Genomic DNA, 23,110 nt, shown 5'->3' on the forward strand with positions numbered 1-23,110 from the left:
CTTGTTGAATGAGCTTTCATGGTAGTAGGCAACGAAATATTACGCTGTGTATAAATAAAGGTCACACAGTCCTTCAACCATCTAGCTAATGTGAACTTAGCAACAGCAGATCCTAATCTAGGTCCAGAAAAAGCCAAAAATAACTGGTCAGATTTACGAAAGGGTTTAGTCCTGTTAAAGTAAAAACGTATTTGCCTGTGTATATCTAGGGTATGTAGGCAATACTCTCCTCTGTTTGAATGATTGGGGAAGAAAACTGACAATTCAATAGCTTGACTAATGGGCATTTCATAGATCACTTTAGGCAGAAATGACTGATTAGTTCTCAGAGACACTATCTCTATGAAAAATCAAGTATGGATTCTTGATACATAAAGCTTGAAGTTCAGAAATAGGTCTGGCAGAAATAATAGCGATCAAAAACAAGGTTTTCCAAGACAAATACTTGAGGTCGCAAGAACAGGCTGGTTTGAAAGGTGCCATTGTCAGAGCTTGTAGAACTAATGATAAATCCCATGGTTGAATAGGTTCTCTAAAAGGTGGCTTCAGATGATTCACACCTTTTATAAAAGTCTTGCAGAATTTATGAGACATAAGAGAGGAATCTTGGACACCCTCATGAAAATTAGAAATTGCAGCCAAATGAACTCTAATGGTAGAGGCCGATAGACCCAATTGAAACAGGTCGGCCAGATAGTCTAGTATTATCGACACTGGTGCTGAAAAGGGGTCTACTTGTTTATCTTTCAGCCAACAAGTAAATCTTTTCCACTTCCTCAGATAAGTAATTCTAGTGGAAGGCTTATGAGAAGCGATGAGAATATCATGCACTGATAAAGAAAGATCATTCTGCCTAGCAATCAAGGGAATTGGAGTAGCCAAGCCGTTAGCTTCAGGCTGTTCAGGTTGGGATGAATCAGGTTCTGTGGGTGTGAGATCAACTCCGGGGTTGGATGGAGAATCCATGGTCGATCTAGTAGGTGAGGCCAAAGGAAGGGGAACCAAATCTGTTGAGGCCAATATGGTGCTATGAAGATCACCTTGCTCTTCAACTGCTGGACTTTCTTCAGAAACTGGGGAATGAGGGGGAAAGGGTGGGAATACGTAAAGAAGACCCAAGGGCCAATCGTGGACTAGAGCATCCCTGGGTGACTGTCCCGGAGGGGGAATCAGGGCAAAGTAGTTGCTGCATTTGTAGTTGGTCAGGGATGCAAAGAGGTCGCAGCAAGGACGGCCCCAGTAGTGGAAGATCTCCGCCGCTATCAAGGGATTCAGGGACCACTCGTGAGGTTGAAGAATGCACCTGCTGAGTCTGACTGCTATCACGCTGGAACTCCCGGGAATGTGCGTTACTAGAAGAAAATGGTTGGTAGCCATCGACAAAGGGGGTAAGATTTGGTTCCACCTTGCTTGTTGATGTACCACACCACCGCCATGTTGTCTGATTGAATCGCAATTGTCCCAGATGGCATCAGGGGATGGAATGCTTGCAACGCCAGAAGCATCGCCCTCAGCTCTAGAACATTTATATGCAGATGGGCCTCCAGTTGGGACCAAGTGCCTTGGACTGTCTGTCCCGGACATAGCCCCCCCACCCCATCAGGGAGGCGTCCGTGGTCACTGTGGTCTTGGGTTGCTGGGGGGAAAAGGGGCGAGACCATTGTGAGAGATTGCGTCATCCACCAATATAAATCCTGTTTGCACTTGTGGGTTACTCGAATCATGGCTGAAAGAGGATGCTGAAAAAGATATCATTGGGTGAGCAGTAGCCATTGTAGAAGCCTCATGTGGAACCTGGCCAGGGGAACAATGGTGATGGAGGCTGCCATGGAACCCAACAGTTGTAGAACCGAGTGAGCCGTGGATTTTTCTCTTGAAAGAATTGGAATTAGTTGTTGCTTTATCCTTAAAATTCTGTGCTCTGTAATAGCAGCTCTGCAGTTTTTTGTGTTCAAGATAACCTCTATGAATTCTGTTGACTGAGATGGGGTGAGATTGGATTTCTGCCAGTTTATGGTTATGCCTAGCCTTTGAGCAGCGAGGAGAGAGTATGCCAAGGCTTTTTCCAGTAGATGTTTGGTGGGGGCGGAAATGAGCCAGTTGTCTAGGTATGGAAACACCTGGAATCCTTGAAGTCGCAAGTGAGCTGTGACAACTGCCATGCACTTTGTGAACACTCTGGGGGCTGTAGAGAGTCTGAAGGGCAGTACTCTGAACTGGTAGTGACTGGCTCCAGCATGGAAGCGCAAAATTCTTCTTGATGGCCTGTCCACCTTTATGTGGTAGTACGCGTCTTGAAGATCTATAGAGCACATCCAATCGTCTTTTTCCAAAAGCGGGATGATAGACTGTATTGTGACCATCCAGAATGTTTGTACTCTCACAAACTTGTTCAATACACTGAGATCCAAAATTGGTCTCCAGTCCCCGGTTTTCTTTGGCACCAAAAATAGTCTTGAGTAGAATCCGGATCCTATCTGGTCTGGAGGGACTATTTGGATGACTCTCTTTCTTAGCAGCTTTTCTATCTCTAGTGCTGCTTCTTCCCTTTGACTGGGTGGAACGTCGGGAAGATTTTTTGAAGGGACGGGACAAAGATTGAAGGGGATAGGATAACCTCTGGTTATGATCCTTTGTACCCAAGAATCGGTGGTGATGGTTTAGCCGGGCAGAAGGGTACAAGGAGAAACGACCCCCAACCACCTCCAGAGGAAAGTGGTTGGGCCACTCTTCAGGAGCGCTGGTAGGATTGACCAGGGGAGGAATCCCTGGAACCCTGGTTATGTGGTCCCCCTCTGCCCCGAAAGGAGAGCCTTCCCTGTGAGTTTCCCCCTCTGCCTCTGGGGGAGAACTCAGCCTGTGTGTCACGGAAAGGACCCTGAGATTTCTTGAACCATATCTTCCCACTCTTTTGGTTTCAGGAGAAAGCACGTTGAGGGGAAGAATAAAAGACACCTACGGCAGAAAGGGTCTTACCGTCCGGTTCACACCTGGCCAGTGTGCTTTTAACTTTGGGCCCAAACAACGAGGAGGGCTCAATGGGGGCATTAAGGAAGGAAGACTTAAAGGTTCCACGAAGTTGCACAAGCGCCTCCAGGCATGTCATCTCAAGACCGCAGCTGAACTCGCTGCTCTAGCTGCTCCTTCTGATGCGTGAGATATCAGTCGCATAGAGGAGTTAGATATAGACTCAATGGTGGCCAGATGAGAGGCCACTTTGTCACAGACCTCATCAGACACTGCACCGGTCAAGGCTTAAGACAGCTCAGAAACCAGATCCCTTTGAAGCCTGGTGAAATGTGCCATATAATTTAGGGACCGGATAGCAAAGGTCGCTGAAGCAAAGGTGCGCTTCCCTATCCTGTCCAGGGCCCAAGACTCTCTGTTAGGCGGATGGACAGTCTGGCTTTCTTCTTCCACCAGATCCTTTTTTGTTGCGGCCACCACCAAGCATCCACAGGAAGACGTTTGGACCAATGGGGATCCGAAGCAGGAGGGGGGACAAGATCTTATCTGACCTCCGGGGAATAGCTTTGACGGTATCAGGGGTCTTCCAAGCCCGCTGCATGATGAACCTGACAAGTTCATCGGCAGGTGGAGTAACCCAGGAGGTAGGGGGCCGGGCGCGAAAAGCCTGCAGGAACACAGATTCCTCAGGGGTAGGATTAGAGGACTGCCAGTCACTTCTCTGTTTCAGGATTTCGAGGATATCGCCAAAGGATACCTCAGGGGGTGACCGAGGGGATCCTTCCTCCTCATCGAAATCTGTGTCTTCGGTGAGGGACACCTCTGTGGAGTTTATGTGCTTCCCCTTACACAAACTTTTCCGGTGGACCTCCTCAGTGGGAGAAGCTGGGGAAGACAACGAAAAGGGGGATTCCTGAGGGAATATATCCTGCGGCCCTTGCACCCGGTGTCCGCTAGATGCGATTTGTGGAACCAGTGTACCAGAGGCGGGCGGAGGTATAGACAGTCTGGTATCGCCAGCAGCAGCGAAAGCCTTCTCCATCAGTTGGAAGGCTGGTCCACCTGAAGAGGAGTGTATGTCTAGGACAGGGGGCACTCCTCCCCCAAGTGGCTCAGCCTGCCGACCTGGAGTCCCTGGATGGCTGTGGAGCAGCAAGCTATGAGTGTCACAGCTGACATCCTGGGTCGTAGCAAAACTTTCCTGCCATGAAGGCAACTGCGGTTCCTTAGTGAGATCCATAAAGGGAACCGCAGAAGGGGAAGACTGTGCTATATCCATGGACTTCAAAGGCAATGAAGGAGGAGAATAAGAAGGTGTCTTTGGAGATGGGTGATCACCTCCCAAGGAAGGATAGTTCCTGAGGTGTGGAATACCTCTGGCCAAGAATGCCTGGTCCACAAGATGCAACACATCATGTTCTGAAAGGCTTCTAGTGGACCTCACAGAGACTGAGGGAGAAACAGGCCTGTTCACAAAAAAGGCAGACTCGGTGCTCATCTCATCTGACCGCACTGAGGACAAAGGTGCCGAGAAAGACTGGACTACTGTAGTCTGCACTGAAGAAGTCATCGGTGCCGAGGTCATTGTCTGCACCGACACAGGGATCGGTGCTGAAGTGGTGGGAGTCTGTGTCGAAGCTGGAGCCAACAATAAAGGCCTCGGTTCCGAGGAAGATCTCGGAGCCGAGGCGGTCAAGGTCTGCGCCGACTGAACGGTCGATGCCGATACAGTGGTAATGGTCTGAACCAAGGAGCCCCTCGGTGCTGATATATAGAAGGCTGCAGGAGAGGACAGAGCCGAAATCACTAATGGAGCCAAAGGCCTCGGTGCCGAGGGTCTAGGCACCGAAAGCACAGGGGCTGACAGAGAGCTCCAGTGCTGAAAATTTTGCCTTTTTAGGTTTTGGTTTGTGAGGGTCCCCAGCTGGGGACGAAGGCAAGGATTTAGTAGAAACATCCATTTTCTTATGGGCTTTAGGAGGGGTTGAGACCTCAGACCCAGAAATAGCCTCTGAAAAGGGAGATTTTAGAAGTCCCTTCAGTATGAGTTTGTTTTTCGTTTCTAACAAAGTTCTATTAGAAAAGTTCTCACAAATAGCACAGGGTGGTTCAACAGATAAATGGGAAGCTCCCAAACAATAAACATACAAAGAGTGTGCATCAGAAGTAGGCAGTTTGTGTCCACAATCAGAACACTGCTTAAACCCCGGACTACCTTTTTTTATCTGCCATATTAATTAATAGAGAAATACCAACAATGGTACAAGAGAGAGTACACGAAGGTAAGAAAGAGATTACCAATGATGGTAGAGAGAAATACCTCGCTGTAAAAGTAGTAAGTAAAAGACAGAAAAATCTGAGGACTTTATGAATGCTAGATGCAATAGGGTAAGAGACAATAAAATATCAACTTTTCTGACAGAAAAGTAATTTGTAAAGCAATTAAACAACAATTGACTGTACTTAGCTCAGAGAGTAGTAGCTTGACATGACCGGATGGCAAAGCGGAAAACAAAATCTGAGGTAACAGGGAGAGGGGAATTGTGGATAAGAGTTTAGCTGGAGAGTTTGGAGCTGACGCGAGCTTGGAAAATGGCTGAAATGAACGCAGACTGTACTTTTCTGGGGGATAAAAACACTCCTCACTTTCTGCTTTGGTCTTCTTCAGCAGACAATAAGCCCCATGTCTGGACAGCTACAATCAGGCCTGTGGTCACTGCTGTGGCTATTAATATTACAGCTCCATAGATATTCCCAGACTACTGCTGTTTATGACCACTTACTTCTTACTAGTACCACCTCTCAAGCCACACCTTTCTCCAAGAGAGCCATACCAGTCAATCCCTGAGTAAATTTTTAAATACTCATCCAGGCATCTAGGTTACATTTAAAGGAAGACAGCAAGTCACACTGCTTAATATAAAAGGGGAATTTATTCCAGAGCTTTGGCAGGTGCTAGGTTATAAACCTGTCCTTCCACAGTGTTTTATTTATCTGCGTGTGAGGATACTGGTGGAGCCACTCTACTTACACAAAGTCCAGGACAAAGAAGAGCTCATAAAATTTAGACCTATTATTATAATTTCTGGTTAGGAACCTTTGAGGTCTTTTTAATTGTTTGATATGTTTAGTTAAATACATCCTGAATGGGGCACTGTACTCAATGACTGGTCTATCGGTGCCAAATATAATGGAGTGATTTTGAAGATATTTTGTTCTCAATTAGCTCTGTCAAATAAAAGGATTTCTTGCCAGCTGTTGTGACATGATCAAAAGAGAGAGAATTATCAACATAAGCTCCTAGGTCCCCAACTACACTTTCATTTTGTAGTGGTGTGCTGTCTATACACTATGATGTGTGAAGGGATGCTGCAGAGACACCCCCTTTTCCTAGGGAGTTATTTAGACTTAAAATTTGACACAACACAGGAAGTGGAGAACTGAACTTCTTTACCCAGTGCAGAATGGAGGTGGTTGACTAAAGGATTGAACTAAATGAATATTCACTAGTATTGGCTCAAACCAAGAAACTCTGGAACTTCAAATTAGTGGGACTTCTTTTTTCTAAGTAAAAGCTCTGTTCAGTCATTTAATCTGTGCTTCACTCTGGAAGTACTCTATGAACTACATATGAGAAGTATGACTACCTATTTCAAACATCAGTGATCTTATGACTTGCAACTTAGAAACAGACAGATTAAGGTCATCTTCGGTTAGTACAGTGTTACAACTACTTAGCTGATAGCATTTTTCTAATGCTGTCTGTTCAAACCTATGAATTTTACATTTCTTTGTAAAAGTGCAAAAAGGTTTGTATATTTAAATGTTTTTAAACTGTATTGCCTTACTTTTAAGTAAATAATATTATTGTTGGCAGACAAATGTTTCAAAAGAAGACTGATTAGATATAGGTACCATAAGTTAACAGTATAGTTGGCTTTTAAAAGTGTACAATAACTGCGTCCTAGATGTATCACACTAGTTTGGCTGGTAGCATTGTGCTTTTCTAAAATCAGTAAGGAGTTATGGCAGAGAAAGTTTTTATTAACTCCCTCCTAGAGATCACTGTGTAATTGTGAACGCAGCAGCTTTTGAAAATATAGAGTTGCTGGTGGTAGGACAGCACTGTAAGTCAGTGGGTTGAGGAGGAGGTGCATGAATCCCTTGGAAGCCAGTGGCTATAAATATTCTCTTAGCTGAATTTGTGAAGCATTATTTAGATGCATCTGGTGTTGCACATGTCACAAGACAGCAGTGTGCATTTGCTGTATACTCTAAAGCAGAATGTTCGTGCAATTATCAATATCTGCACAGCAATGCAGGCCAAAATCATGTAGGAGCTGTACATGACCTCTCTGGCCATGTAGTACAGATAGGGATGTACTGCTAATGTCCTATGTTCATGTTTTTCCCTATTTCATATGTTTCTAATTCAGGTGATAAATTCCTGTGGAAACCCTGAAAGTGAAAAAATAAAATATTAGTTTCTCCACTTCACAACTATTTTACTTAATCTAGGATTCAGAGTTCCCATGCGCACATGCTGTACCACAGACCTTCAATGCACAGTTATTTATAAGCAGGACTTTGCAGAAGAGCTGCACTTAAAACATTTTGTAACAAAGTTACTCTTTCTCTTTCAAGAAAAAACTCCTTAACGTTCAATGAAAAAAATCTAACCATTCAATAGAAAGTGGTTCAGGGTGAGGTCATACTGCTTGGATGAACAGATACCTACAGGCAAGGCTGCACATGGGCATAACTTTACTTTTTCTTCTCAAAATTTTCCATTAGTTTCTTAATGGACAGAACTGTTGTAACATTTACAGTGCTTTTATGAACTTCGGCAAATACAGTTTTTGGAGGGGAGTCAGAAGAGGGGCTCACAAGTACCACCAAAGGGATAGCATTATCAGTTAACATATATGGAATCTGACCCATACACAGTTAAAAAGGCTTGAAAACTTTGAGATTATTGTTTTTACTATCTTGTGAGTTGCGTAATTGTTTTAGTTGAATGCATATTGCTTTAATCATGAATATGGGGTGTGTCTTTTGAGTTCTTTTTAGTGTTTGGGCATGTGCTGTGTTTTTATTCTGAAGAAGTCCAGACACTGAGTGGACGAAAGCGCTAGATCTGTGACAGTAATAAATTCAGTGTTCCTTTACCCACAGTGGTTGTGTCTTTTGGTTTTGCCTTACAATGGACATTTCAGGGAAATTAAATTTGTCATTGAAAAATTTTGGTCTATTTTCAAACATGACTGGGAGGTTGCCAGTAAATTAGGTGAAAGGCCAAACATAGTATACAAGAAAGAGGCTTGTTTAAAAACTATGATTGAAAGGAGTTTGGGGAGTTCCAACAAAGGTAAAATGAGTAAATGTGGACACTGCACCCAATGTAAAGTGATGTTGGAGGGTGCAGAAGTTTTCATATAGGGATATGGAATGATTAAGTTACAAAAGAAATTCAATTGTGACCGTAAGGGGGTGGTATACGCCACAGTCTGTAATGACTGTACCTGTTTTTATATAGGTAAGACTATCAGGCACTTCAGATATCGTGTTTATCAACATGGTTATGACATCAAAAAGAAGGATGAACGAAATGCCCTTTTCAGACATATTAAAATGTATCCTACACATTTCTTCAAATTCATTGTCATAGAAGGTTTAACCCAGGACCCTAGGGGGGGGTCCCCCCAATGACACCATTTTAGAATTCCTTGAGTTAAAGTAGCAACTTAGAGTTAATACTGGGCGACATCCAGGACTAAATGATGTCATTTATATCTCAAGTTATTTAAAGTTGAAATCTATGCTAGCATTATAGTTGGCATGTCATTATTAATTAGTGTTCAGGTTTTTTATTTTGATGCATTGTTTTTTCAGTATTAACCATCATTGTTTTTACTATCTTCAGAGTTGCATAACTGTTTTAGTTGAATGCATATTGCTTTAATCATTAACTGGGAATATGGGGTGTGTCTTTTGAACTCTTTTTAGTGTTTGGGCATGTGCTGTGTTTTTATTCTGAAGAAGTCCAGACATTGAGCGGACGAAAGTGCTAAATCTGTGACAGTGATAAATTCAGTGTTCCTTTACCCACAGTGGTTGTGTTTTTAAATTTTGGTGAATGGAAACCGAGGTGGGGAGGGAGAGGCAGCTGAGCAATAGCAGCCCAAGAAACTACTAGCCCCAGAATGATGTTTCGTCAACAGATGCAAGTAAGCAGAAGTGACAGAGAAGTTTGTAACCCCAAAGAATAAAGAAATTACCAACTATCTTGAAGAAAGCATAAACTAATGTGCTTATGGAAGGACTCACCCAGTATACCGGAGTGTTCTGTGTCTCCTGAATAAGGAAATAAAAAGAAAATCAGTTTATAAAAAATGATATTACTTTTTGCAGTTAAATGTACACACTAAGTTGATTACAATGCTCCATGTCTCGTGTGGCATCTAATCTAACCTGTAATCTTCCATTATCAACAACAATGTCGGCTCACAGTACAAGACCAGGGACATCTACAGAAAACCAGCAAATGATGTTCAGATAACTTGAGAATGACTTAATGTTTGGTCCTGCCACTCATTCTTAAGCAATGTGCCCTGCCATCAAACAATGCTTTCAAAGTATGGCATCAGACCATAAGCTGATGCAGACACTTTGCCATAAGACTATTCCATTCCCCATAGTCATAAGACTATTCCATTCCCCATAGTCATGCATCATCTCAGACATCATTTCCCCACCCACCATCACAGATGCAACAATCAGTGCACAGAGAGGTCAAAATATCATTACATGATGCAACTAATTGCCACAATATAGTGACAGCTTTACAGGCAGTGCAGTGGAGTTACATGGAGCAATGCCATCCTCACATGGAACCCAATGAGGATGCAACTATACCAATGCAGGGAACATTTACTTTGCTCAGAGTAGTTAGTATACAATACTATTAGAACAAGCACTGCAACCATCCACAGCCCAAGGACATTAAAGGTTTAAAAATAAATTAACTACAACAACCATTTCACTCTCCTCTCAAACATGCTGGTTACACAAGATAAATGGATATTCTCAAGTATTAGGGTGTACCTGACAGTTATTAAAATGGGGCTAGACAATTTATAAATGGAACAGACAGGGTACATAGGCTAGCAGCCCTTGTGAGCTATTTTAAGCCTAGCCAATTTTGCTCAAAGATGAGAATCAAACCCTGCACCTTGTGTCTTTGAGGTAAACACTTTAACCATTATGTCAAAACTATCCAATTCCAAAAGCAGGAACCTAATTCCAGCAACACGGGGGGTTTATGGAGATAAAACAACCTTCTGGATTTCTGGTGACTGAAAGTGACAGAAGTGTTTTTTTTTTTTGGGGGGGGGGGGATATCGCATCAGCGAATGCTAAAATTAGCGAATGCTGAAATATCGAACTTCAAAGTCCGAAAGCTGAAAACAGCAAAGGAACAAATGGAAAAAAAAAAATCGCTGATCCAAAAAAGAGAGTATATAGTCAAAATTAAGTGGGGGGACTTTACCCCGCCTCCCACACTCCCAACTTAAATATACCAACTCCGATATCGCACCACATTGGAGAAAACAGCAAAGCCCAAAGAATGGCCCAGCAATTTTTCCCTGGGAAACAATTTGCTGATCCGTTCCTTCACTGTTTTAAGCTTTTGGACTTTGAAGTTTGATATATCAGCGTTTGCTGAAGTGATAAAGACCAGGGATATACAGGCAAGTAGAATGTAAATGGATTCCCCCCTACAGAACAGTGGGAAATGTGCTCCATTCAGTTCTACTGTGTTCCCTTTATAAAGTATGTGAGATACAGCTGCATCTATCTAATCCTCAGGAAATGTCTACCAAACTGGCTGAGCTACCCATGTATCTTGACCACTCATAAGACAGGTCTGCTGAATGTCCACAGCTGATGTGCACCACATTTCATTATTCTGCATGCAAGAAAATCACAAGCACAGGACAGCTCAACTCCCAAGTAGTAACTAATCTCAGTACTTTGACACAGTTTTTTACAGTATTCAGAAAACAAAACGTGCCTGAAGTTGTGCCAGCACATCACAGCCAAACAAATCATCTTCATCAGTCAAAAAGAGAGAAAATAATACAGGAAAACAGTGACTCTTACTCTCATGCCCATGTAGAAAGGGATAGCTGTGACACGGACACCTTCTGTTGTTTCACGATGTACATCAGACAGCTCCAGCCATGGGTGGTTTTTCTCCTGCCAAGCTCGAAGTGTATCCCGAGCAAGTAGCTGTGATCCTATCAGACAGGAACAAAACAGCTCTGATAACTGTTTATGCTATCTAATAAATACTACTAAAACTAATGGAACCCAATGACCAATAATGTTCAGTTAGTGTGGAGCAGTGCTACCCAGCTACAAAGAAAGTCACTGCTGCAATAATCGCAAAATGAAACTTCTGACTAAAACCCAAGCAGAAAACTAATAATTTTCTCCCTTTCTAATCTGGTAGGCATAACACAGATGAATTGCACCACATACAACTAGACATTAGACATAAATACTGGAGTTAAGTAATATCTTTTTTAAAGCACAGTTTCTTAGTTATTTAAAACAAGCTTTCAAGAGGAATAAAAAAATGGAAAATCTCTATCCATAATGCTCATTAACAATGACAACTATTAACCTAATTAAACAATTAACCAATAAAAATACAATTAATCTCGTTTTAGCTTGGTTTATAACTTTTTGGATTTCAGAGTACTGAAATTCAGCATGTATGCTAAAAAATTTTGTACTTGTTCCTTGTATCTAACTTCACTTGTGCGATGATACCAGCCATTAAACTATTATCTCTGACAAAGTTGATCAAAATGAGACTACAGGATTCTTTTCTTTTAACAGTTTTAACATAACTATCATGGTCCTACCAATAAACTATAAAATGTCTTATTTTCCCCTACATAACGCACATTAAATGAAAATGCAGTTGTTTACACATTATTCTCTGTAAAATAAATACATCTTTCTTTCAAGTCAAACTGAGTCGCATTACACCACAAGATTTAGCAACTATGTAGTCACATACAGAACAGTGACCAAAAAAGATTGCATACCATTTCCCCTTGCTCATATATAGCCTCACTGCATTCCTGACACTAGCTATATGCCAGAGAATCCTTAAAGTTTCACATTCTTCTATAAGAAATAGATGGACTACAGGCTGCAGTCTCAAAATAAATTATGGCAATAGCCAAGCTTTGAATATTTCAAATGCATCTAAAAATATATCTAATGGCAAAATGGACTTGCTCTTGTTCTATACAACTTTGAAAAGACCACTGCAGAGTTCAATGACTTTTCACTGCAAGCAGACCTTAAACTATACGCAAAGTACCAAAAATCTCTCCCACTACTCTGTCAGAGGAAAGCCAAGTTATTTGTTTCTGCTTTTGTTCCTTATTTCTTAGTGCTATCAATCAGTTCTCACCTCTACTTCTAAACAGTCACATGCATGGATTTGCATTTCTCCACTTTTACATTGCTGATCTCACCGTTGCAGCCTTAAATATATTAATTTTTTCTACATACTTCACGTCTACTTCCTATATTCTAATGTTATTGTTTTCCTCTCACTATTTTTCTCGACTCTCTAAAGGAACGTTCTAAAAGAAAATACATTTTTATCAATACATGTTATGTGCACCTTGCTATCCCTAATAGCATATACATGCTAAGTTTTTGCACGAACTATTGTTTCACACTATTACTCCTTTTTAGTTCATATGTAAATGTGTACATGATTACCTTCTACAGCTTGCACAGAGCTTATCTTGTTGGGCCTCAGCTGAAAAGGGCTAACAGCACTCAGATAAACAAATGCAAATAATTAAACACAATTCTATTAATGCCTCATCTTCCAGCAACATATTCTAATACTTCAGCATTTGCACAATAATGGTATTGATGCAAAATATTCCTCGTGTTTTCCTCCTGAACCAGCTTATTATTACAATTTGCTCATTTTCATCATTCACATAAAATTCTGACCTGCTAATTACTCAGCTCTCCTATACCCGACACTGTGCCAAATAAGCTCTTTCCACATCCCCCCAGTCACATCCCCATTCTAGAAATCTGTGGATATTTTTTTAGTTGCTTCTAAAAACTAGTCACCGGGCAGAGCTCTTTTAAGGTGATTCAAATGGCACCTACAGCTATGAAAATATTCTAGATGGTGTACGTTTTCATTGTATAACTTAGTTATAAGCCCACTGCCATCACCTTATAGCAGTGTTTCCGAAACTGGGATCCGTATGATAAACTCAAGGGGTCCGTGAGCTCACTGCACCCACCTGGCTTTTGGGCATCATCCATGACCCGACCCTGTAAATGGAGAAAGAAAAGTTGCGCCACTCATCCACAATTTATTTATATTAAAAAAAAAAAAGAAAGAAAGAAACTTCCCTGTTTGCAGCGGAGCAGTGGCCAAGCAGCTGCTTGCCCTTAGTTTTTAGAGGAGAAGAAGGAACAACTTCCGTGTCTGCGGCTGACACTGAGCAGCTGCTCACTTGCACTGTGTTTTCTACCAGCAGTTAGAACTTGTACGGAAATTAAACAACTGTTCTGTTTCCTCCAAGTAAGACAGGTCCCGTATTTATGTTGGTCACTGTATGGGTATGGGTCTGCGCTCTCCCTTTTGCCAGCAAACAGAAATTAATGCAGAGCTGATGATCGATCCGGACAATCTTGTTGACAGAACTTGAAGGTATTTTTTTTTTATTAAGGATTTAATAAGAAGCGGTGCCTGAGTGCAGCTGTCAGTTGACCAGATATTTGCAGTGCGTGCCAGATTTTTGCCTTATTTGGGCTGTTTTACATAAAATGGGGTTTCTCTGGCAAATCATTGAGGACTGAAGAAAATAATGGCAGACTTTTGAGCTTTAGCTTTCATACGTTTCAGAAAATTTGTATTAATTCAAAACTTGCTGTTCTATCAACTTTCTAAGTTTATAAGAGCAATATTTAAAACGTATCCTTAGCTTTGGCCCTTTGCTCCCCACATTATGACAGTTTGTCCATATTTCTTGAGCTGAAGAGGGTGACAGGTATTGTGCGTGTGTGTAAGAGGGAGGCAGGTAGGTAAGTGTGTGTGTGTTAAGAGGGAGGCAGCATACCCTTCAGCTGTCCAGGTTTTTGCAGAATGTCCATATTTTTGGCTCACATTTTCAGTCTGTTTCTAATAAAATTGTGTTTTTCTGGAAAATCCCTGGCAAATCATTGACAACTGAAGTCAGAAAATAATGGCAGACATTTGAGCATCAGACTTCATAGCCTTCAGAAAATTTGCACTAATGCAAAACTTGTTGTTCTATTTACTTTCTAAGTTTACAAGACCAAATATTAAAATGTGTCCTAAGTTTTGGCTCTCTGTCCCCCCATTATGGCAGGTGCATTTTTCAAGAAATTTAGTTTCAAGTGCATTTTCAAGGAATTGTGAGCTTCAAGGGAAGAGAAGTTTACTGCTGCTCATGCTAAGTCTGTTTACAATGTGCAACAGATTTGCTTAGCTAGTTAGCAAATAGTATCACTACTGTGGTGCAGTCTTTTAAATCTGTGTTAGTAGCACAACAGGTAGCATGCTTGCATTTTAATGCAGAAGGCTGTGGGTTCTACTCCCGCAGCACATTGATGGATTGTTGATACGGTTTTGCATTTTTAGGGGGTGGGTACTGAAGTTCTGAATACGTCCTCTTTTGGATGAACCTGTTTTCAGTTTGCCATCCATGCAATATTACCAGGTTACCATTTTTTTAAGCAGACAATTTATTCTTCAAGGGCAGCAGGCACTGAATTTGTAGATGAAACACTGAAATAAAGTTGTTTGCTAGCAGCAACCTTTTCATTAGTTACAGATCTCTTGAAGGTGGAATTATTCAGATGACTTACTTCTGCAGAGATTGTGCATATTGACGGATATTGGTGGATTGTAATGACAGACGTTTGAGTGGCCCTTTATGGTTGAAATGTTCTCAATTGGGCGGTTTTGTCATTATTCGTTCATATGTTTTTTCACTGCTTATTGGAAAAATGTGCAGAACTATACATTTAAAACATGTATTACTAAGTGGTGTATTATACAAGGGATATAATTTAATTATTGTGTATTAAAATTTAATTATACAATCAGGAAGGTGAATCAAAGAACTTTTGCATGCTCCTAAAAATGTTCGCAATAGACTTATGCTTTGAAAACAGCCCAAAGGTAAACAATCCGCCACTAGCCATATGCACTTTCTTTGAATGTGGGTTTCAATGCTGTTTCAGTGAATGTGAGTTTCAAAGGCAAAGAAGTTGTAATGTCTGTTTTCATTGAAACTATATTGCTTTGTTCAGATTTAGCAAATGTCTGTTTAGCTTTAGCAAATGTCCATCAGTGTTTCTGCTATAAAAATTTGAAATACAAATTTTAAATTAACTCCACAGATCTGTAATCATTGTAGAAGTAAAGCAGAAAACAGTATGCACACTGAGAATTTTGAACAGTGTTTATGGAAACTGGGGAGAATTAGCCAAGTAATTGGACACTGACATAGCTGCGTGGTGGTGGTGGTGGTGGGGGCTGACGGGGGGGTTGGGGGTTGATCCAAATGTAACGTATGTGTACCGCCACCGACATGGGGTCCGTCAAAATTTTTTCCTTTATAAAAGGGGTCCTCCAGCTTGCAAAGTTTCAGAACCACTGCCTTATAGCATCAAATCAAAATATGTCATTTTATACTCATTCACTTCATATGTATGAAAAAAAAAATCAACACTGATCTGTTAACCTGGAGCTCAATTACAACAAAATGAAAACCATGGGTGCTCTTCTTGGCATATTTCTTAAAAAACTGCCAGTAGATAATGTCAAAAAGATAAAAAACAATATTCATTAAACAGAATGTTGTAAACAGAACTATAGTTTGGTAAGAGATTAGCACCTAAAAAACATCTGTGGTTCTAAACCTACTTATTCTTCTTTCTAAAATACATACTTATGATACATGCAGTTACCCAGTGCATATAAGGACCTACGTTTCACAATTTTAACAAAACATCTTTAGAATCTTTTAACACAGATGTTTAATCACATAGGCAAAAAGATGGTTACTATACACTTTCCCTACTGTCTCTAACATACAATTGCACATAGCCAGACAGGTCTATGGGTCCTTAAGTATTTTGGGAAAACATCTTAAGTTATTGAATCTTGTCAGTTTATAGTGAAGAAAAGCTAATCCAATACCTTTGTCCACTAACTCACTAAAATCTTCATGTGATTTTTTTTTAAATTCAACATATTACCATGTCAATATATTTAATAATTTAAATGACTCATGCACATTTTGTCATATACCAGAGTCATCATTTCCTTTGTTGGTTGGTTTTACTCCTAAACTTACTTAATATACAGCTTTTTATTCACTTATTTAAATACTAACTTCACTTATCCTTAAATTTCTTTACATCTACAAGATAACAATAAAACAGAGAAAGTGGTTAAAAAATGATGCTGTCGTCAGAGGTTTTAGTAGTTTTTATCACCTTGGCACAAGGCTTCAGGAAGGTTAAGGACACTGTGTAACGTCAGTTCTGCCTAGCTCTAGATGAAAGTCACACACTCGTAGCCTACTCAAATGCAATGCACCACCAAAAATGTGTCAGGGTTCAAACTTGCAGGTTTACCTCCAACAACAAAACTGGGATTCAAACTTACCACCTGAGCAGTGTTAAAAACTCACAACTACACTAGTGAGTTGGGGTTAAACATACTTGAACTAAATCAATAAAAATCCAACGCACAGGCAAATTAGGGTGATGGGATTCAAACTCTCTGCCAGTGCATATCTTTCAATGATCTGCCGGCAATACTCCATATTGTTTACTGCCTTTAATAAATTATAGTAGACCTGTGCACAATACAAATTAAAAATGAATGTACAAATTCTTGTAGACAAAACAGAAAGCAAGATAAGGGAAAAGGGGGGGGGGGGGGAGAAATAGCAAAAAGCTGGCAGTAACTAAACCTTCTGCTGCTGGGAAGGATAACGGCCAACATACATCAAAGGATTACAGTTCTTTACCTTTCTCAGTGTCATACACAAAGAATCGATCAAACAGCTCATGTTGGATGGGAGCTGCGTCCGTGGAGCTGTATGGAAGAATGTCATCATGGCTCACGTAGTCTAATCCTGCAGACAAACAGAATGGTGTTCACTCTAGCAGTATAAAAGGATTACAGTTCTCTGTTTACTGAGCTTTAGAATTAATCAAGTTTGTATAGATTCACATGTGCCTTCTGTGCTTTCACCAGTAGCCTGCCAGTAAAAGAAAATTCAACAAAATATATAAATGCTGTTGTAATACAAGCAAGAAAAACAATAAATCAATAAAATATATAAATAGCATTGTAATATAAGCAAGAAAAACAATAAATCAATAAAATATATAAATACTGTTGTAATACAAGCAAGGAAGAAAGGCAATAACAATCATTAAATGAAACCATTCTTGATCTGGTGAATATCAAACTGGTAAATATTATGCTATGTGCCTTAAAAAATAATAACCTGAAGCTTTGTGTTTTTCTGATATAGTTACTTAAGCTACTTTTTTCTCATTATCTTCAGTGATAAAGCTTTTATTTCATGCTTTTTTTCATAGCAGTACTATGCCAGCCACAACAGAAGTAGTTTGTAAACGAAGCAGTTTTAAACGAGGGAGGTACGGTGGATGAGATATCAATAGAGCAGCATCTTCAGGACTCCCTAGCAAATTTGTTGACTGAGATAGCAGCTTATGCCCTTGACACAACAGCTGTTAAATGTACTAGCCTTTCCACCGCTGGAATGCCTAGATGATAAATTACCAAAAATCACAAAACAAGGGTGTGGCCAAGATGGTGAGCAGTTAACAGCACTAATTTTAGCTCTGCTTCATTTAACATCTCTGACAGGATTTTTACTAAAAAATTTCAAATAGAACATTTGAAAACTTGATGGATTTATAAGATGAATTTCTGCTGAAAGATTTACTACAAAAAATAAGTTTGAAACTCTTAATTGCTTTTTCCTATCAAGAAAAAGTACAGTTGTGTACACTTACCATAAATGTAGATGTTCGAGTGTATTCACTGTTGTAGTCATTACATTTGGGTAATCCTGCAGGCAGGTTGCCCTCAGCCGGCCTGAATTTCAAAGTCTTGGGTCCTGTGTTGGCTGCTGTCGCCCCTTCCCTGACGTCAGGTCATCAGGGGTATAAAAGAAGCAGCTGACACCATTTTATTCAGTTTTTCTTGCCCCAGATGTCAGGTGCCCCCCAAAAGGGTAGCCAAATTTTATATATATATATATATATATATATATATATATATTATATATATATTCAGAAATACACCAATATAAATTTTACCTTCATCAGAGAAGGAAAGATAAGATCCAAAAGAAAAAAGGGGGAAGGCAGGTGGGTAACCTGGACTGCAACAGTGAATACACTCGAACATCTACATTTATGGTAAGTGTACACAACTGTACTATGTTCTTCGTGTTTCACTGTTGCAGTTATTACATTTGGGTAGAATTCCAAAGCTATGGTTGGGAGGCTGGAACTAGACAGCAGTAGGAGCGGCTATGAGGCCCTGCAGAACTGCAGTAGCAAAGCCTGCCCTGGATTTAGAGTAGAGTGGCAGATGATAACACTTTGTAAAGGTGTGCACTGAACTCCAAGTAGCCGCCTCTAAAATGTCTGTGGTTGGAACTCCCCTGTGAAAGGTTGCTGAGGTGGCTGCAGCTCTGGTGGAATGAGTCCTAATGCCCTTGGGCTCTGGCTTGCCATGGTGTTAAGTAGCAGAAATGAATGCAGTGGCCTAACCACTTAGATATAGTCAGCTTTGATATAGGCTTTACTTGTGATCCTGCAGCATATGCCACTAGTAATTGCTCTGTCTTCCTGAAAGCTTTGGTTCTGTCCAAGTAGAATCTAAGCTGTGTACTTCCAAAGAATGCAGAATTATCTCCCCCTTGTTCTGTGGATTTGGGTAAAAGGTTGGCAGATGGATGGCTTGGTCAAGAGCCACACTGGACACTACTTTAGGCATAAATGTTGGGTTTGTCCTCAGGGAGACCCTGTCTGGATGAAAAATGATGAAAGGTTCCACAGCCATGAGTACCTGTAGCTCTGAAACTCGTCTTGCAGAAATAATTGCTAAGAGCAGAGATGTTTTCCAAGATAAAAACTTCAGATCAGCAGTAGCAGCTGGCTCAAAAGGAGGCAGGGTGAGCTTTTTCAAGACATAGTTGAGGTCCCATGCAGGTATTGGTAGTCTCCTTGGGGGTCTTAAATTTTTGGCTCCTCTGAGGTACTGCCTTAATATAGGGTGAGAAAAAACTGGTTGCTCTGTATTGTAATGGGCCGAAATGGCAGAGGCATGAATTTTTATTGATGAAAAAGATAGGCCTTTGTCCAGCATCTCAGTTAAGTATTGCAAAATCTGAGGAATATTTGGTACCGCTGTATCAGTTCCTTGTGCCTGGTTCCAGGCACAGAATCTCTTCCATTTTCCAGCATAAGACTTTCTAGTACTAGGCCTTCTGGCTTCCAGAATGACATCCATCACAGCTTTACTGAGAGGTGTTTTTTGTGTGACTACATTATTCGCCATGCTGCCAAGTTTAATGTCCTGAGTTGGCTGTGCATGATCTGATTGTCTTGCTGGGACAGTAGTCGAAGTATTTGAGGTAAGGTCCAAGCTGGGTATAGAGATAAGTTTCTTAGTATTGGATACCAGTACTGGCGTGGCCAGTCTGGGGCAATCAGTATCATCTTTGGCTTCTCCTGTCTGACCTTTAGAAGCACCTTGGGGAGGAGAGGCAGTGGTGGAAAGGCATATACTGATAAGGCGTCCACATTCAATACTTGTCTGTGATAAGTCCTTGTGCAGAATCTTTTTAGTTGGTAATTGAAAGGGGACGCAAATAGATCTATGTCCAGGCATCCCCATTTCCTTGTTATCATGCTGAAGACTTGTGGATCCAGCTTCCACTCATGGGGATCAATGAGGTTTCTGCTTAGTTCATCTGCCAGAGTATTTTCCTTTCCTGGCAGGAATTGTGCCTGCAGATGTACTTGGTTAAGTCAAGGCTGTGTCCCACAAGGTCATGGCTAGTCTGCAAAGGGGGTAAGAATGTGTGCCCCCCTACTTGTTTATATACCACATGACCGTGGTGTTGTCTGTCTTTCTCAGTAGTTGTCCCGGATGAAATAGGTCCTTGAAGGCTGTCAGGGCATTTTGAACAGCTAACATCTCTTTTTGATTGATATGTAGATGCATTTGGTTTGAGGACCATGTGCCCTGAATGCATCTTCCTGCCATGTGGGCTCCCCAGGCATAGTCTGATGCATCCATTGCTAGTGTCTGCCTGGCTGGAGGTAATGTGAATGGCTATCCCTTGTTCTGGTGACAAGCCTTTGCCCACTATCGAAACTCCTGTTGCAGGCAAGGAATGAGAGAAATGACTGTTTCCAGGCTGTGGCAATGTTGAGTCCAAACACTTTTTAGGTACCATTGAAGTTTCCTCATATGCAGTCTTACATATGGAATTAGTAGGATGCAGGATGCCATGAAGCCCAAAGCCTGCAGACTTTTTCTTGCATTTAACTGGGCCTTTGTTGCCAACATGTTGAAATAGGTAGTCAGTTGCCTTTGTTTGCTGGAGTGAGATAAGCCATCTGGGCAGTTGTATTCAAGCTTGCACCCAGGAATATTATCTCTTGTGAGGGTACTAGTTTTGATTTCTTTTTGTTGACTGTGTTCACAAACGCCAGATGTTGAAGAAGAATGTCCTTGTTCTCTGCTTGAATGAGACAGTCGTCCAAGTAAGGATATATTTGTATTCCTCTTTGTCTGCAGAATGCAATTACTGGTGCCAGGCACTTTGTAAAGACCCTGGGCGCAGTAGATAAGCCAAAGGGCAGTGCAGAGAATTGGTAATGCATTGAACCAGCCTTGAATCTTGGGTATCTTCTGCATGACTGTCTGATTGGAACAAGCAGGTATGCCTCTTTTAGGTCTAAAGTCACAAGCCAAGCATTCTTGCCCAGCATGGGCAGAAGCTGCTGCAAAGTCAACATTTTGAATTTTGGAATATCCAGGAAAGAGTTCAAAATAGTTAGGTCCAATATCGGCCTCCAGGCCTTGTCCTTTCTGGGTACCAAGAACAGTCTTGAGTAAAATCCTTGTCCTTGCTCTTGCTCTGGTACTTGTTGAATGGCCCCCATGTCCATGAGGGATGAGACTTGTTTTTGTGCCTCTGCCCATTGATTTTTTTGGCAGATATGGCCAGCAGTTTGCCTTCGGTAGAGTATGGAAATGGAACTTGTAGCTTTGTGACACTGTTTAAAACCCACTTGTCCTGGGTTATGATGTGCCAATTTTGAGCAAAAAGTTGCTAATTTTCCCCCTAAGGGTGCTGACAGAAGATAAGTGCTTGGTGCCGGCAGGGGGACGTCATTGGGACTGTTTTCTGTATGTTTGTGATCTATCTTCTCCAGCTTTGGAGATAGAAGCACCCCATTGCTTGGGCCTATAAGGACCTTGCGCCTGGGGTCTGCCCCTGTGAGGTCTGTCTGACACAGGAAAGGACCAATTTTTTGTAGGCCAGTGTCTACTAAACCTAGGTGGCTGTACCTGTAAAAAATATTTGACAGTTTGTATAGATTTAGCTTTGTCCTCCATTTTCTTTAACACCTCTTCTGCCTTAACACCAAAGTATCATGCTGTAAAGGTGCATCTAGTAATTGAACTTTAACATGATCAGGCAGATTTTGTTCCTTTAACCAGGCATGCCTCCTAATTACAGAACCCGTAACTGCAGCCCTGCAGGAGGCCTCCAAAGAATCAAAACCACATTGCAAAGTATGTTTTCCGACTTGTTCTGCTGCATACAATAAATCCTGCATTTCCTTGTTTTCCGCACATTCAGAATTTGACAACATTTTCTGTTTAAGCAATCCCATGACATGTTGCTGATATTTAAGCATATGAAATTGACAGTTTAAGGCCCTTATAGCCAAAGTTGCAGAGGTGTAAACCTTTTTTCCTCATCTATCCAGTGCCCTTGAATCTCTGTCACAGGGGGTTGGGTTTTTTGCAGTGGAAGCCTTAACCCCCTTTGAACCCTGTGATATAGTTTTTGGGTCAGCAGCAGGGTTTTTAAAAAGAAATTTGTGAGAGTCAGGAACCCTGTAATATCGGTCAGGCTTAACAGGAGCTGGGGGTAAGGAGTTAGGGGTCAGACAAGACTCCGAAAACACATCATCTACAATGTCTAGCACAGGTGGAATGGCTAGAGACCCGTGCTGAGGTAGTAATAGAAAATCTCTGAGCCTCTTTTTAGATTCTGAAAAATCTTGGCTCTACCAGTGGAAATGCTCCCTCATGGTGTGCAAGGTTTCCCCAAAAGAATAGTCCTCAGGAAGAGATGCTGAAGGTATAGATTCTTCAGCATCAGAATCTTCATGGGAGGAAGAGAATATTCATGATCAGAAGAGGAATCAGAAGAAATAGAAACCTGATCTGAAGATTCACGGTCAGTGTCTTGCCTAGACCTCTTATCAGGAGGGGGATGGGAACCCCTGATCAAGGTAATCAAGTCTTAGGCCTTTTTGAGCATCTGTTTTTTGGGCATAGAGGACTGTCCACGTGGGTCGAGTTTGTTTACTTGCTTTAGAAGGTGCTTTAGTCTTTGCCTTTGAAGCTGAAGTTGTTTTAATGTAAAGATGTTTAGGTCTGAATACACCCTCAGAAGCCGGTACCTGCTCAGCGATTCTGGACCCATCTGAGGGATTAGCGTCCGAGGCTCCAATACCTTGAGTATCCAGCGGCATGGCCGACTCCACATGGGAGTCGGTAGCAGCCTGCGACTCTAAAGTAGCGGGTGTCAGGGGCTGTGAAAGTGCCTCACCGAGAACCAGCGACTGGCTTAGGAGACGCTTCGTCGTCAGTTTTGGGCCTCGGTTGTTTTTTTCTATCCTTTTCTTTGCGTTTTTTTGTAAAGTCCGGTAGTCGGATGGCTATCTGATGACATTTCAGGGTAATTAA

At 41.3% G+C, this 23,110-nt stretch overlaps 1 protein-coding gene across 2 annotated transcripts in view; it reads right to left on the minus strand.

Annotated features, from left to right (window-relative positions):
• LOC122813787 (polymerase delta-interacting protein 2-like) overlaps positions 1-23,110 on the minus strand; it is a 441,156-nt gene that overhangs the window by 54,774 nt on the left and 363,272 nt on the right. The window contains exons 6-8 of one of the 2 annotated variants that reach the window (XM_044086291.1): positions 17,097-17,204; positions 11,131-11,267; positions 9,295-9,321 (exon numbers count right to left, since the gene is read on the minus strand). In XM_044086291.1, coding sequence (XP_043942226.1) covers positions 9,295-9,321; positions 11,131-11,267; positions 17,097-17,204 — 272 coding nt within the window. The remainder of the gene's footprint in view (positions 1-9,294; positions 9,322-11,130; positions 11,268-17,096; positions 17,205-23,110) is intronic. The other variant, XM_044086292.1, reaches the window with a different exon arrangement.

The sequence above is a fragment of the Protopterus annectens genome, chromosome 10.part0, assembly GCF_019279795.1.
Source record: "Protopterus annectens isolate FY-2018-M chromosome 10.part0, PAN1.0, whole genome shotgun sequence".
In the NCBI taxonomy this organism is placed as follows: domain Eukaryota; kingdom Metazoa; phylum Chordata; order Ceratodontiformes; family Protopteridae; genus Protopterus; species Protopterus annectens.